Source organism: Trematomus bernacchii, unplaced genomic scaffold, assembly GCF_902827165.1.
Source record: "Trematomus bernacchii unplaced genomic scaffold, fTreBer1.1, whole genome shotgun sequence".
Classification (NCBI taxonomy): Eukaryota; Metazoa; Chordata; class Actinopteri; order Perciformes; family Nototheniidae; genus Trematomus; species Trematomus bernacchii.
The window spans coordinates 7,098,395-7,114,868 of NW_022987727.1; the positions used below are offsets into that span (position 1 = coordinate 7,098,395).

The 16,474-nt window shown below is 40.2% G+C and overlaps 1 protein-coding gene across 1 annotated transcript in view; it reads right to left on the reverse strand.

Annotated features, from left to right (window-relative positions):
- Window positions 1-12,847, reverse strand: part of si:dkey-11f4.7 (piezo-type mechanosensitive ion channel component 2) — a 29,572-nt gene extending 16,725 nt beyond the window's left edge. Inside the window, exons 1-20 of the mRNA XM_034144808.1 lie at window positions 12,827-12,847; window positions 11,766-12,032; window positions 10,693-10,795; window positions 10,374-10,495; window positions 10,206-10,265; window positions 8,617-8,765; window positions 8,339-8,503; window positions 7,943-7,984; window positions 7,609-7,641; window positions 7,236-7,348; window positions 6,809-6,984; window positions 4,503-4,679; window positions 4,261-4,425; window positions 3,544-3,744; window positions 3,254-3,458; window positions 2,597-2,698; window positions 2,328-2,493; window positions 1,218-1,461; window positions 1,008-1,104; window positions 76-235 (exon numbers count right to left, since the gene is read on the reverse strand). Of these exons, the coding sequence (XP_034000699.1) occupies window positions 76-235; window positions 1,008-1,104; window positions 1,218-1,461; window positions 2,328-2,493; window positions 2,597-2,698; window positions 3,254-3,458; window positions 3,544-3,744; window positions 4,261-4,425; window positions 4,503-4,679; window positions 6,809-6,984; window positions 7,236-7,348; window positions 7,609-7,641; window positions 7,943-7,984; window positions 8,339-8,503; window positions 8,617-8,765; window positions 10,206-10,265; window positions 10,374-10,495; window positions 10,693-10,795; window positions 11,766-12,032; window positions 12,827-12,832 (2,753 nt within the window). The 5' untranslated portion in view covers window positions 12,833-12,847. The remainder of the gene's footprint in view (window positions 1-75; window positions 236-1,007; window positions 1,105-1,217; window positions 1,462-2,327; window positions 2,494-2,596; window positions 2,699-3,253; window positions 3,459-3,543; window positions 3,745-4,260; window positions 4,426-4,502; window positions 4,680-6,808; window positions 6,985-7,235; window positions 7,349-7,608; window positions 7,642-7,942; window positions 7,985-8,338; window positions 8,504-8,616; window positions 8,766-10,205; window positions 10,266-10,373; window positions 10,496-10,692; window positions 10,796-11,765; window positions 12,033-12,826) is intronic.
- Window positions 12,848-16,474: the final 3,627 nt, after the last annotated feature.

Sequence of the window (16,474 nt, forward strand, 5' to 3'; positions counted from 1 at the left end):
GTTTCTAATTTGTATCCCCTCTGCCTTATTGTAAAGTTCCTTTGCTGGTGCTATAAGTATGTTGGGGTCGCAGACCTGGAGGCCAGGATCTTGGAGGACTTGAGGTCCGACACCACGTAGAGAAAGTAGTAGCTGAGGAAGACCCTCCTCTGAGCCAGCAGGACCGTGAAACAGATGGCGTCCCAGACGATGCCGGCCTCACCCTCCGGCAGCTCGCACCCATCGTCAGGAGCAGCTGACGGGACGGGAGAAATATGTTAGACTATAATGTGTAAGTTATAGTATGAAAGAGAGAGATTTTAGATTATACATCATACTCTCACACCAAGAGGCGTAAACCAAGACGTGTTCTCTCAAAGGAAAAATGATGGTGTATCATGATGGTGTTTCAAATTAATTATAGACCGTGACACACAGGTTTGTAAATATGCATAATCATTTTATAATAAGAGAGGTCTCTGTTTTCTAACTGTGGTTTGATCTAGCTAAATATAATTTATTTATGTACGTGTTCAACAGCTCTTCTCATTTTCTCAAATTCAATGCAATAATTGTAAATGTAGTGGATTTATATTGTATTGTATGGGATGAAGAATGTGATGCTTATAAAGAGGATTATCTTTGAAATATAGAATTATGGCTTTGGTATGACTGCTTTTTCTTTATGCAATTGTTCAATGTACTTTAATGGATTGTTAATAGACAGTTTGTTTTGGGAAGTTGTATTACCCTGGACGTTGTGGAATGTGTGTCCATCCTTTAGGTCTTCTGACCTGACAAACGTTCACTTTTGGGGCATGGATTAAGTGTTCAGGCATTATCTCTCTATTAAAAAAAAACATTTAGGAACATCAAATGCTCCTAAGTCGTTTAAGTAACCTCACTTCTGAATCCTCTTAAGATGTAACTCTGAAGTCTAACATGAACTGTATAATTGTATTATTTATATTCAGAAAATATGATAACACCTATACAATGAGAAGATTGTGCTGAGATGTATCACTCACGGACGTCGTAGCCTTTGATGGTGCAGAACATGCTGAAGGCCTGAATAAACCAGCAGCCGCTCTTCAACAGGCTGTCCAGGTAGGCACAAGACCCCAGCTGACCACACACAAATAAACCACATAGAAGGCACAGTTGACTGTATAAAGTTTGAAATAAATGAAGTGCTAGGCGTCTTAACAACTGCATGTGTTTTTGGTGTGTTGACTCACAGACAGCAGGTTCTTCATGGCGATGACGAAGCAGGTGTATCCGATGAGCCAGTCCCACAGGCGCAGGATGTATCTGACCGGCTGCAGCAACACGCTGCCTCCAAACAGCATGAAGTAGAAACAGGCCACCAAGTAGCCCAGGCAGAAGATGTTGATCCGCGTGGTGCCGGTGATGAAGATGAGGCACAGCACCAGCCAGAAGAAATAGCTGAACACAAACACTTTGGCCATGTCGAGGTAGCACCTGAGAACCAGACAGAGAGTGACGCTGAGAAAGAGAGGCATAAAGAAAAAACAACATGCTGCCAGAACAGATTTCAAGAGGGGTATTTAATGAAATACTGTGAACAACACATGAGAAACTGAGATTTTTGTATGTACAATCACCGGTCGGACTTAAAAGCCAGCTTCATTAGTTCATTCGAAACAATGCAGCTTCTTTACATTGTTACTGAAACTGTTAAAGGATCCCAGCAGATGTGGAATCAAGCCTATAAACTCAATCGGAGACGTCCATAGATGCTTATCCAGCAGTCTCAGTTTATCAGAACCGCTTTCATTAATTGAACGTACAGAGCAGGAAGCTGTTTGAAGTAACTAAACAAGTCATGGAATATGTTATGAGTTTCCTGGCATATGTGAGGGTCTTTAAATAAAGACACTCAGGGCCATGTCGGGCAGAGAAAAAAATAAATCATACTTCAAAAGAAAACACTTAAAGTATAGACTCCTCATTCCTGTTTGCAATCACTGTCTCTACCACTACTTTATATCATTTATTTGATTGTTTTATATATCTTACATTTTAACTTCTGCACTTTTTTACATCATACATTCTTTTTTTGTTATTATTTTAAAGTAAATATATATATATATACTAAATATAAAATATTTTGTATACAAAATATATATATAAAATCGATATAATATATATTATGTTAGAAGGAGCTTTAGATCAAGATTTTGTTGGTTATGACATAACATAAAATAAACTTAAAAACTGACCAAAAGAAGTCTGAAATGTATTTGAAATGGAAGATGAACTACTTCACTGATTAAAAATACTTCATGAAAAACGAAATGAAAAGAAGTGCTTGCTGTTTTCCTGACCTGCAGTGAAGGAAGTTATCGACAGGGATGAAGGAGTTGCAGGAAGAAGGGTCCAGACTACGACTGATCTCCACGTTGTCTCCAGCCAGCAGTCTCACAACCGCTCGGTTCTCCTCCTCAAACACCTGCCACTGCAGAGAGGAGCAGAGCAGCAGGAGGTGGTCGTCTGCAGAGGGCAGGAGAGAGAGGAGGGGTCAACATCTGACACGAGGAAGAGATTCAAATCAGGAGAGGAGAGAAGAAAGTAAAGATAGCTCAATTAAACTCACAGAATATGAATGAAGGATCGGGGCTCATGGCGAAGTCCGGCAGGTAAAACCACTTGATAATATTTGAGGTGAGAGGTCTAAGTGCCGTTCTCCAGGGGTAATCTGGTAAGAGAATACATTGGAATAGAAAAGCATACAATGATATAGCATGAAGTATATGCAGCAGGGACATCTTTTATTTTGAAGTTGTGTGAAAGGAGAATGAATCATTAGGTGAAGTGACAGAACATTCTTTACCAACTTGTCTCTATTTCTACCATTGTAGAATAACGTTATATCACCCTATAATTGATGTTATCTTACTTACCAAACCATTAATAGTTTATTAAAGTGACAGATCATTTGATGACATATTTCATGTGTTCTTTGCCTTGATATTTTGCACATGTTTCTTTATTCAATCTCTTGTTCATCAATTTGTGTAGATCATACTATAGCCTCTTCATCCCTTGATTTATTGTTAGAGTTTAAACTTCTTTATCACTGCTCAAGTTCCTCATCGATATATTTAAATCAAACTGCTTAAGACTCTTTTTAGAAATATTCTTTCTGCGAGCTGGTGACCATACAACGACAGGGTATTTAAAAAAGGGACCTGAATTTATAATGATATCAATATTATATTTGCATAAACATCTGAATTACAAGCGTCCATACCAACACAGACGGCAGGAGGGATGCCGATGCAGAGCAGGTACTGCAGCACCATGAGCCCCGCAGTGAAGCAGCAGTATTTAGGCCACACCTCCCCGATGGCCTTCCTGCGTCTCCGAGACACAACAGCCAATAGAGCGCAGGAATGCAGCAGGGCATAGAAATCCATCCTCTGACCAATCACATTGACCGCCACGATTAAACTGATCTAAGAAGAAGTGAGGGTATGTTATCAAGTCAAAGTCAAAAACAGTTTAGATACACAGACCCACACTCCAGTTCCTGATAGGTACCTCCAATCCAAATTTGTAGTAGAAGAAGTTGATGAAGTACTTGATGCAGGGCAGGACGCCGTGATCAAGGTGCTGCCTCGTGATGCCCTGGAAGATGATGCTGAAGGGCGGGGTCTTCAGGTTGTTATGGAGACGGAAGTAGAGTTGGTGCCGATGGACGGTTGCCTCGAACACCAGCAGCCCGAGCACCATCAGGTGGTTCTACAACACAAAAGTTAAAGGTTTAACATTCACACTGCTACATCTTTGATACATCTGACAGTCCAACTAAAGACGAGGCATACCTCATTTAGATCTTGCTGATGACACATAAAAAGGCCATTACTAAATATAGTCTTCAGAAAAACTGAATGCCAGCCTATTTGTCAATAATGTTAAACACCTAAATCTATTTTATAAGACTCCACAAAGAATTGATAAATAAACCGCGGGAAAGAGACAAACCTCTTATAATTATTGTATGTACTGCAATATTGTTCTTTAAATGTATTGTTCATCCTATGGCCTCGTTATTGCTTGCTTTTGTTACTTTTTAACTTAAAAAAGGAGAAAAAATGTATTTATAAATGCTATTTCACCTACAATAAATGCACAGCAGGGTCCCACTCTTGATTTAATGTACTTGAACTTTAATAATGGATTTCAAGAGCAGCTTTGTATGATTGTTGGGATTAAGAAATACAATGTTTTTAGACTTCGGCAGGCGTGGCACCGTACCCTGAGACAGGGGAGGATCCTGCCCTCACATTTGAGCAGTGCTCCGCACCAGTACACGGGGTCCACAGGCTCGATGTAGAGAATAGACCTGGTGAGCAGCTCCACCATGTTCCCCCTCAGCTCCGCCCCGTCATCCAGGCCCGAGCTGTTGGACGGCACCAGCCCCTGAGATGCAAACAAGGTTAACACCCACTGACAGGGGATGCAGCTGTTAGAAACACACATGCTGTAAGGATACTCACAACTGTGCAGTTAGAGGAGTAATCGAGCGGTTTTATGACTTTGAGCTGGTAAAACATCTTGCACACCACCATGACGCAGGCCCACACCGCTGAGATGCTGGAGGCCGCAGGTCGTAACCTTGAGAACGGGAGCGCAAACACCCACAGAACCAGGAAGAGCGAGTTCATCAGAGAAACCTGTGAAAAATCAAGAGGTATCACTTAAAGGGGACCTATCATGCAAAATGCACTTTTGTACGTCTTTTATACATGAATATGTGTCCCCGGTGTGTCAGGGAACTCACCAAGTGTCAGAAAACACAACCCTCTCTCTTTTCCTCCATACCCAAATCTCTAAAAACGGGGCTGCAACGGAGCTGATACAGATTTGAATTTCTCTGACGTCAGAAAAGGGGTGCTCCGCCTATATGGGCAACTCTCCACCTATCAGGGGGATGAGAGGTTGGGCCACGGCCACGGCCATTGCCCAACCTCTCATTCGCATATAGGCTGTCGGAAAGCTAAGGCCCCGGCTCCACGGGAACGCATACGGCAAAACGCATAGGAGAAACGCAAACGCAAACGCCAAAAAGCTTCCGCCCACACGCAATATACACCGGATTGTGTCAAGCTCCACGAGACGGCTCCGTTTACATCCAACCGCTGGAAAAGCTGCAGTACATATGCCGAGCCTGTACATGGAGCTGTAACTTCCTCCACAAAAGCAGCAACTTCCTCCACAAAAGCAGCGAAGAAGAATGGTTGTCATGGCTGCACTTCTGTTTATTCTCCGCGGTGGGGGCCGAGGGATCCGGGCAGAGTTTTTCGCCGGTCAACGTGTGTTAAAGTTTAAATCTTCCGGACAAAATTATAAAAGTGCCGGTCAAAGGTCTTCTTTGTTATTTATTGAGCTTTAAAACAAATGAATAACAACGATATAATGATATATAATAATAAAATACACGGAGGCTGTCTCTTTTTCCTCTCTTCTGACAGCGTCAGTGTCTGTCTCATGCAGCAGCTGATCCAGTAAGTAAACCCGACAGTGAAAATAAACATATTTATAACTAGTTTAGGTAGTTTGAGAGGTAATTAAAATAGCTAAGGGTGATGATCTGACTTGAAGTGTGTGTTTTCCTCCCGCTGCATCACAGCGGGAGGATCTGCGTGTCTCCGTCCTGTCAGATTAGACTTCACTCGCGTTTATGTCCATATCGAGATAAAGATAAATAATCTGAATTCAGTGTGCAGTGTACTTTTGCGGGGGTGAGCAGCAGAGGCGGGGAGAGGCGGGGCTATTGCGTCGTCATTATCAGAAACGGATGACCGTATAGGCGACCACACGGCCCCGTTGGACCCCCCAGAGCGCTCCGTTCCCAGATCTATCCACCTTTGGACCCGTTGTCGTTTGCAGGGTCCGTTTCTACCGTTCCGTTACGGCGTCGTCTAGCTTAAAGGGCTATACGCATGAGAAATATGCGGATTCAACCCGTTTTCGTTCCCGTGGAGCCTAGGCCTAAATCTCCCCCAGTCACATCTGTGTTTTTGCCTGCTCTTGCCAGGATGTCTAAGGGAGTTAAACATTGTGCTGTTGTTGGCTGCAAGAATCGGGACAAGGGACTGCATGCAATGCCATCCCTGGAAAAAGACAAGAATCTGTGGCTAGACTTCATTTTCTGCTTGTGTGTTCTAAACATTTTACCACGGACATGTTTATGAACTAGATTTTTTTTCGCCTGTCAACATGTCCGTTAAAGTTGAAATCTTCCGGACAAAATTAGAAAAGTGCCGGTCAAAGGTCTTCTTTGTTATTTATTGAGCTTTAAAACAAATGAATAACGACTCTATATAATCATATAAGAATAAAACACGGAGGACGGAGATCTCTTTTTCTCCCCCTCTTCTGAGAGCCCAGCAGCTGATCTCCCTCTCCTGCAGGGGGGCGTGGTCAGCTGCAGCTCATTTGCATTAAAGCTACGTCACAGAATCAGCCCTTGCAAAAACAGGGCTGGAAAAGAGCAAATAGAGCGAAATGAGGCATGGCTAAAATGCAGGATCTGTTTGGTATTTTGAAAGAAAAACTTCACAGACATGTTTTATATAGGTATGGCCCTACAATATATGTTTCAAATATAGCATGATAGGTCCACTTTAACATTTAAGTACATGACTGCGCAAAGAACACCACATTTGAACTGGGGCAAATAAAATGTTGGTGACAAATATTTTATTCCAAGAAAGCTTTGGTAAACTTTTTTCTGTACTTTTTTTATAATCATCAAATATGAGCTGATTAACACACAGACCCCAACATTTATTTACCCCACCTCTTGCAGTGACACCCAGATGATGCCGGAGGACACGATTTTGAGGCTGTGGAGCTCAAGCAGCCTCCAGCTCTGCTCCTGCAGCTTCTGGAGTCCTGACAGAGCCTGAATGAGCAGCAGGCTCGCCCGGTCCACGATCACAATCCACTTATCCTCCAGACTGCTGGGGACAGCTTCTGGGAGGAGGAGAAGACATAATTTGAACAACTCTCATATGGCTCAAACAGCAAAGATGTCTGTTGTAATGCACTACTTTAACTTGACAATATGACTCACAAGCACTTTAACATTATTGCCAATTGTATGTATAAAAAGAATCAATGAAACTAAAAACAAACTTGTTGTAAGCACATTGTTCAATTAGTCCCAGGCCTAATTGGCCTAATCGAGGCTGAGGAGTCATATTTGGGTATTAAGCTGTAGTTACCCTCCTCTGTCGTCTCTTCCTGATCCTCCGCTCCTTTCTCTAAGGAGGTTTGTAATCCAACGCTGTCCAAAGTCTCCTGACTCTTCCCATTTCCCATTTGCTCCTTCACAAGTCTTGAGGAATGGAGAAAATGTCTTGAATATTTAGACATGTATTGGAAAACTATATTAAGAGAAACTTACAAAACTGAGAAGATTCTGCACCAAGGAGAGGTTGTATCAGTTATTATGTGTCCACACATTAGTTGACACTAAGACTTTGATTTATTGGGTAGCTCACCCTGTGTATTTCATACAAAGGTAGAGGCACTGTAGATGCTGATCTGTAAGCTTTGATCTGAACAAAATAACCAAGATTCGAACAACAGCCTTACCTTTTCTGGATCTTTTCAATGTTTTCTTTGATGCTATAAATTAAATCAAAAAGAGTCACATGACAATTATGATATTTATGTTACTGTGATGAACACTAAAATAAGTCAATCATTCTTTCCATGTCACTTTTGATTACCTTTCACACAACGTAAGCAGAAACTAATGTTTCCTAGGTAATACATTTACACCACGTATAGCTAGCGTACTGACTAAACATTGATTACTGTATATCTACAGGCAATAAATCAACTGTGTGAGATATGATCATTGTGATGGGCTATCTGAAATGTGAGGGCCTCAAAACATTTATGTAGGAATAAATGTATCTCTTACGTCTCAGATATCACATTCACTGAAATCCTGAGCTCTTCTTCTCTGGGAGGAGGAAAGGAGACAATCAAATACAAATGAGACAAGCAGTTATATATGTTTTGCTGTCAATTAAATACAAAAACAACAGAAAGTGTTTGTTTTAGCATTCAAGAAAGAATGGTATAAATAGTACCGTTCATGAAGCAGGCTCAGTAATTAATTTCTTTATTTGTACTATTTTTTCCTGGCATATCAGTAGAAAATGCTCCACATTACTGTCTAATAATGACCAGATATAAATAACTCTGAAAAACTGATTTTGTGCTTTTCCTATAGAAACTAAGTGATCTTATTTCTGCTTGCCACATTTATTTAGTGACACTGTTATTTCTTAAGGGCATATTATTGCCTTCTCACCTGGGAGCCTCTCTGATGGGGACGTTGTCGAGGTCAGTGAGAGTCAGGAAGTCTGAGTTGAAGTAGTGCAGCTGGAGTATACAGGCCAATAGGAACACAGCAGGAAGCAGGATACGTGCAAACAGCTCCACTGTGTCGTAACGCTCCAAACCAATGTCACGAAGACTGAGAAGAAACAGATGTATTGACATTATAACAAACAAGAAAGGTCTGCTGTCTGATGAATCATGAATTTTCTTGCTTCATTCTCAAAAAGACCATTAAAAAAAGAAGCTCACCCTTCCTCAGACATGCCCATGATCTGTTTGAACAGCCCGGACACGCTTCTGAACTGGTACATGTAGATGGCGATCAACACCACCATGGAGTACCCGACCACCACCGCCCAGAACGTCTTCAGCACCCGCCGCCACACGTCGTAACGGATCTGAGAAAAAACAGACAGAGTGATACAATACCTTATCGCTGCATTTACAGATCTTAACTCATTATTTTTCAATTTATTCTCGTGTCCAGTTTGTATCTTCTTGGTCGAATGCACTTATTGTAAGTCGCTTTGGATAAAAGCGTCAGCTAAATGCAATGTAATGTAATGTAATGTTACACTCATTGTAATGTAATTACTGCTTGAGTTCATTAACAATGAATGTAACAGTAGAATAAATTGATATTAGTTAGTTAAAGAGGTAAAATGCAAAATAAAAAATTGTGCTTTTTATCATCTGGCTCATTTTTGTTAGTTGCAGTCGGTTCTCCTACTTCTATTACTATATTGTTGGCAAATGCAGTTTTGTAGAAAGAAAATATGTCCTAAATGAAACTGTCCTCAACATCTTGAGTAACTGGGTGAGGATTTCTGAAAAGACTCATTGCTGTTACATTCTTTTAATGTTTTTTCCGCTGCAAGCCGAGTGCGATCTATTGTAGTTCCATTATATTGGAGAAAAGACAGACATCTCTACAGCCAAAATCTCCAACTATCTCTGCAACTTACATTAAAACAATCTAGATTGATAAATAGCACTGAAGGTAAGATAATAAAAATGTAGTTTTGAACTGTCCCTTTAACCTCATTATTGAACTACAGCTTATTTTACTGCTACAGTCATTGTAATTTAGTTCTCCTTTTTGTATTCAACAACAACCAACAATCAGAACTCAAGCTAAATGTTTCCCTCTCCTAAACATCAGCATAATAACAGTGTTTCCTATATCCCTTTCATCCCACTCTGCAGTATTTAAAACACCAGGGTGTTGCTGATGTTGTCCGAACAGATACATGATGTTGTTATGTCTTACGTCGCCTCAACAGCCATTAGGCCTTCCTGTAAGTGCCGACGTGATTCTAAAAGGTCAGCAGAAATATAAGATGGGGAGGAAAAAAACTGGAAAATAGAAGCAAAAAAGACTGTGTACGTGTTTATAAGTCATAATCAATACTTTTAACTGTAAAATAGCATCCATGAGCGGCACAGAATTTATATAAGGGCAAGTGTTTTCATGCACAAACAGCAGCTGAATGGTTCACTGATGATAATTCAGGATCCAACACATTACAGTGTAAGCTGACCCTGAAATTATAGTGGCTTTGTGTGTTATGCAACAATGTCTCAGCTATAAAAGCAGATTTCCTCTCCATTTATTGAGGCCTGCCATCTCAATATCAAATTTACACCCCCTTTTAGTCCGAGAATAAATGCATTTACACACGAAGGTCTAACATACAGGTCATTGCTATACGAGATTTTCTATGAGTTATAGCTTCGCTGCAATATCTTGATGACTAAAGTCACTTTACTTCATTACAAAAGACAGACAGATTAAATGTTGGCTGTGTATTAGCAGCCAAATTACTGAAATCACTTACATGGTAGAGGACAACACAGAAGAGGAAGAGGACAATGTAGAGGATCTTGTAGACAACCACCTAAGCAAGTGAAACAGGGTCATAATTAGGTGCATTTAAATAAAATAAAAAAATTCATAAAAGAGAGGACGTCCTGCATTCTCAGGGTTTAAGTTTGTCAGTAAATACCTTTCCAGAGAAGCTGATCACAAAGAACATGGAGCAGCAGAAGAGGATCCAGTATTTCACCAGCGTCCCTTTCACTCCTGAGATCAGCATCGCTGCCAGAGGTGATGGCGGACTTTCCTCCTCTGATAAAAAGAAAAGAAGGATGAACAGGGACAGGAAATAATTAACCAACAGGAAGAGAATGAGAAAAAGTGAGACATTTTTTTATTTTAGTCAAATTGAATTCAGTCTCAGACATTTCAAGAGACTGAAGACTCCAAATGAAATATTATTTTCTAAAATTCAAGCCGGTAATCAAAGCAGTTCAAAAATATATTACCTGACACGACTTCATCAAGAGATTCGGCCTTTAAGCTCTCCTCCTCCTGTCTCTCCTTTAGCTGCTGACGAAACATCAACCAGAAGCTGAAACTGTAGAAGACCTGCGGCACCAAAAGTGTATCATGAGTACAAAACACACAGTTTTACAATTTGCTTTTGTAAACATAGTTATGCTATAAACATTTGTTGTGTTACTATCAAGAAATGGGTTTCAGATATAAATCTAAGACTCTGCTTGGTGATTTAAAAAAAAAGCTTGATGACAAAGACAGATTAGGTTGAACTACATTAACTGGTGGAAAATGTGTCAGACGTGTTAAGGGCTGATCGATTTGCGTAGATGCTAAGAAGATGAAATGATGCCTTCATGTGTCATCTTCTTTAATGATCCAGGCCTACCCATTTTCTCAAACCGCTTATAAGCGATAAGATTAAACCATGCTGGTTAACTCCACATGGTAGATTTCGTTTTTTTCTGTATCCTCAGTGTTCTTGGGAAGACATGGCAGCATTATTCCAAGAACCAATCTTATTTTTAAGTAAAATTTTCTTAGAGATGTATCAGATACCAAATGATGATATATTATTGTAGATTATGCTACGCAGCAGTACAACAAATGATGTTGAAATTGATGAACACATGAATCCTATAAAAATCACAATCAACTAACATAATATTATTGTGAAACAGGTCATTAAGCATAATAAGTACTTTTAATATTGATACTTAAGTATATTTTGCTAATACTTTTGTACTTTAACTAAGAGTTTGAAAGCAGGACTTCCTTGTGACAGATTATTTTTACACTGTGTGTGACTGTACTGAATGTACATATCTGAGTAGCCTACTTCTTCTACCATAGTAAAACGTACAATATTGATTGACAAATTGTAATGAAGTACAAGTTTAAAGAAGGATACAACAGAAACACAAAAGTACCTTTGCTCGAAATGTAACCTATTTGTTACAACAACAATTGAAGTTGTAAAAAAAGCACGAGAAAGCTTTCGTTATAAATATTTCCATGATCTCATAACGTGTTCAATTAAGTTAATGGTATTTTGTTGTACCTTTGCTCCCAGGTGGACACAGGGCGCAGGATGGTAGCTGTTCAGGTCGAAGTCCTTGATGACGGCCTGCGGCAGGCCGTGGTACAGCTCGGCCCGGCTGAGCCGCAGGCCGCTGAGGAAGCCCAGAAGCAGCAGCGCGGTGCCGTACACCGCCAGGAAGGGCGCCGACAGCATGGCGTAGCGCCGGCGGTCCCGCATCATCCAGATAATACAGGACCACACCAGCAGGGCGAAGGTCAGCCAGCTGTTGTAGGTGATACTCCACACCTAAACATACACATGTTTGATAATGTGACATTGTTCCATTTAAAAAGCTTTTAAAATATATATGCCTTTCTTATATGTTATGTTAGCTTGTTCAGGTGGCAGTTAACTGCAACTAACTTTAGCTAGCTACTAAGCTAATTTCACCTTTCTTGCTAAACATGCGATTCTAACGTTAAAGACCATATTTGCGCTGTTTTTAAATGTATTCGTCGTTTTTTGTCTCGAAAAAGCAAGATGGTAAGCAAACAACATGACAATATCAGTTATATTGTTTTAAATCCTTTGAATTAATGCTAGCTATCACAGCTAATGCTATCATGGTGTGCTAACTTAATTAGCCCAATAAGATACTAAGCAAGCTAATCTTTACTCACTCAAAAGGTAAATCAGTCACTCAAAGAAAATGAATAACCAACTATTATATAATACCTTAGTTGTTTAAGTAATTTTGCAATATGATAATACATTTTACCTTTTTTTGGGATTTGGGAAAACAAAACATTTGAAGAAATTAACTTTGGCTTTGGGAAATGTTCTTTCACTACAATCATTTAATTTAAAATAATTGTGGAATCAATCAATAGTGTAAAGAAAATCAAATGTACTACACATTTAAGTTACAGGGGTCTTTTGTAATAGATTTTATAACATGTTATACTTATCTGTACCAACTTCTTTGGTCAATCCCTTTTACTACTCTAACATATGAATCCTCCTTAAATTATGTTATCTCCACATTACTGAGCCAACCTATTCTAGAAAAATATTGCCTTTTTTTAGATAAGGTGGTTTACCATCATGATAATGAGTGCGCTGACATAGCTGTGTTTTTGCACCAGGCGTCCAAAGATGACCAGACCACTCGGGCCTGAGGGGGGAGGCAAGGTCTCTGTTTGGGTTTTCAAGTCCATTTCAGACTTCTCCTCCATTTCTCCCTCTCCTTCTGTCTCTGGCACAAGAAAGGTAAAAGTAAAGAAAGAAAGAGATTAGTAAACAGATTAAGCAGACTAATACATATATTGATAAGGTTTTTATGAGATTTATGTGTGATGATTACCATGTGACCGGGAGCCTTTGCCTTCATACTGTGGTGGAGGGTAACAGTTTGTGTACCCTGCCACGTCTAACAGAGAGCACAGATCATTTCTATGGACATCTTGCCAGGAACTCCCTGGTATTAAAATAATTGGCTGCAGAAAGAGAGCACATCATACCGTACATTTAGTCCAATATTCACATGGCCCACCTTATAATCAGTCAAAAACACGATAAATCTTGAACTCTAGGGTTACAAATAAAATGACTAACCTCATCAGGAAGATAGGTTTCATCGTCCGTGCTACTCAAAAGCTGAAAATTCAGAAAATCTTAGAGTGGTTTTATATTTATTGTATGATGGCAATTTTGAAATGCTGACTTGTGTGAAACTTGAAGTGAAATAGTAGTAAAACTATGACTTCTGTCCCAATGTGTAGCTGATACTATCCAGAACACCTAAAAATGTGGACAACAGTAGAATACTGATCACTGAAATAATAAAACACATCCATTTTTGTGGGTTACCTCCTGCTTATCTCCTGTGATGTAGATGACCCGGGAGAAGCTGGGAGGATCCTCTGGACTTCCTGCTGGACTTTCACACTCCTCATCATCCACAGCATCCTGAGAAACACAACTCTATTTGATAAGCCTGTCACGTGAGGTAAAATAGTCTCAGTGCTTGTATGTGCCTGTATGTTTAACGCTAAACAGAACTTTTGTAACATTTCCAGTAGTAGCCGTGGCAATAGTAGGAGTAGTAGTATTCTGTATTGTCAACCCTCCAGCATTAGCCTTTCAAAGTTGGAGGTGGGCCAAACAGTTTCCAGGGATGCTTGATAAATGGATGATATAATAGCTTTAATGTGTATGTTTTGGTTAAAGAGATAATTCACAGTAGTAGATTTCTGCTTTTTTTTTTTACGTTTTCCCACTTAAACCAGAGTCTGAAACAAACAAGTGCCTCAGGAACACCAACGTCACACTCACACACCATATAACAAAACATAATTCCCGCGAATACCACTTGTACAAACCTCCTCTGTGATGTGGACCCATTTGTGCAGCAGAGCCACCAGAGTGTAGTAGAGCAGCAGCAGAACCAAAGGGTTGATAAAGTCGGGCCAGCTGACATGTGGGTGCAGACCGAGCATGTGCGGGTCAGAACTGTTGGTTCGGATCACTCCTGTCATACCAAACAACCTGCCACAGGTAGAGTGGGACGATTGCAGGATAGAGAGGGAGAGATAGAGGGAGAAATACTTAGTGGTTATACAAATATATTGTAGTAGTTTAGTCAAACTTTAAGGAGAATGCTAACCTGGAGGTAAACCAACCAGGAAGAAGGTAAAGGGCAATTTAAATAAAGCCATTAAATAAAGGTCTAGATCTGAATAATTTTTGCCTGGCAACAATATTTGATTTTTTCTCATCTCCCCACGCAATAAAATATCACATAAACAGAAAAACAAAAAAAAGAGTCAAAGAAGTCCAGGATATATTAACAGGTGCGGGTGTGTTGTCAAAATTGATAAACAGATGACCTGATTCTGATGTAGATGCACCTTCCATTGAAATATTTACCTGACTAATTCCCAGAAAACCTTGAAGCATATTTTGTTTATTTATTAGTTTATAGTTTATTTATTTAATAATAAAAGCAGTCCAATATACATCAGTTTAATCCTACTCTTTTATCCCTACTGTACCTGGCATAGACGTCCTCCGGGGGGATCAGCTGCTGGGACAGAGGCAGCTGGTAGAGGTAGAGAGCCAGCAGGTGTCCTCCGCTGAAGATGGCCAACATCACACACAGAGAGCTGAAGAGCAGCATGCTGATGGAGCGGCTGAACACCCACCACCACACCAGCCCCAGAAACACTCCGAAATACACCCCTGAGGTGAGGGATGGTAGCATGATACCTGAACACACACACACACACACACACACACACACACACACACACACACACACACACACACACACACACACACACACACACACACACACACACACACACACACACACACACCACACACACACACACACACACACACACACACACACACACACACACACACACACACACACACACACACACACACACACACACACACACACACACACACACACAGTATGTCAAGCCAAGTAAAACAAAAAAAATAGACAAAACATCCTAAGACACTTCAGGCAACAGCATTTTTTCATTATCTGAGTCTATATTTTCTTATTAATGGAGTGATACAAAGATATATCCAACATTCCCTCTGCATAAATCTTTCACTCTAATATGTCAACAAAATAAAAAAATGACCCTGGCTTTATCCAACACCCGTATTTCAGTTTATGCAAATTTGTAGTCACTTAATAAGATTATACCTCATGAATATTTAAAAAATATCAGCAATGTTTAATTCAATTAAATAAATAAATACAAATAAAATGATTTCTTCATGCAAGTAACCAAGTGAGTAAGTTTCTTGGTAATATCTATTAGTTAAAGTGTTAACCTGATTCAGCTGTAGTGTCTCCCCTGAATACTACCATACACCTGCATGCTCACACAAGCTGCTGTAATGTACCTGCCAGTCCGAGCAGTAAAGTCACCACCACTTTCCCCGCCGTGTTCATGATCGCTGACAGCAGCAGCCTCAGTCCGGCTGCAAACACTATCAGCTTCTGGACAAACTGGGGCGGCCCCGTCTGAACCGGCACCGTAGTCTCATCTGAGCTGTCGAAGGACGAGCCCTCCGTGTCACTTCCATCCTCAGACTCTGATTCAGAGGTTTCCACTTCCTGCCAGACCCACGAAACAATCAGATTTATATCGATGTGCTTTCTAACGCATTGTGGAGTTACAACAATTGATGAGTTTGAACGATTACCTCAGGGTTTGACGGCGGTATTCCGTTCTCATGCAGACTGACTTGGGGCAAAGAGCGTAGAATCTTTCTGCACATCCTCAATATGAAGAGGGAAGAGAAGAGGAGGCCCAGGTCCGGGGCCAAGAGACGCACAATGTTCCCAGCATCCACCAAGCTGAATCTGAAAACACACAAGCATTATCATAGGTTTCTTCATAAATCTCCATTCAACAGAACGGTTTGAATGGAGATGTGATTGCTTAGTTACATAGTTGTCCTGTAGTTCTAGTTTTAAGAGTTACCTTAGTGGTACTGCTATACCATATAACAATAGCCGTGTTTCCATTCAATTGTCAGACACATTTTAAGAGACTTTTTGCAATGTTGCAAAATATACTTATTGGGAACATATGAATGCATTCTAAAATGCTTTCAAGTCATGTCAAGTAAATGTTATTCGAATACTTCTGCATAGTTAAAACTGCATAAAAAATGATATGATCACTGAAAATATGAAGGTCAAGTGTGTTTCCATACCT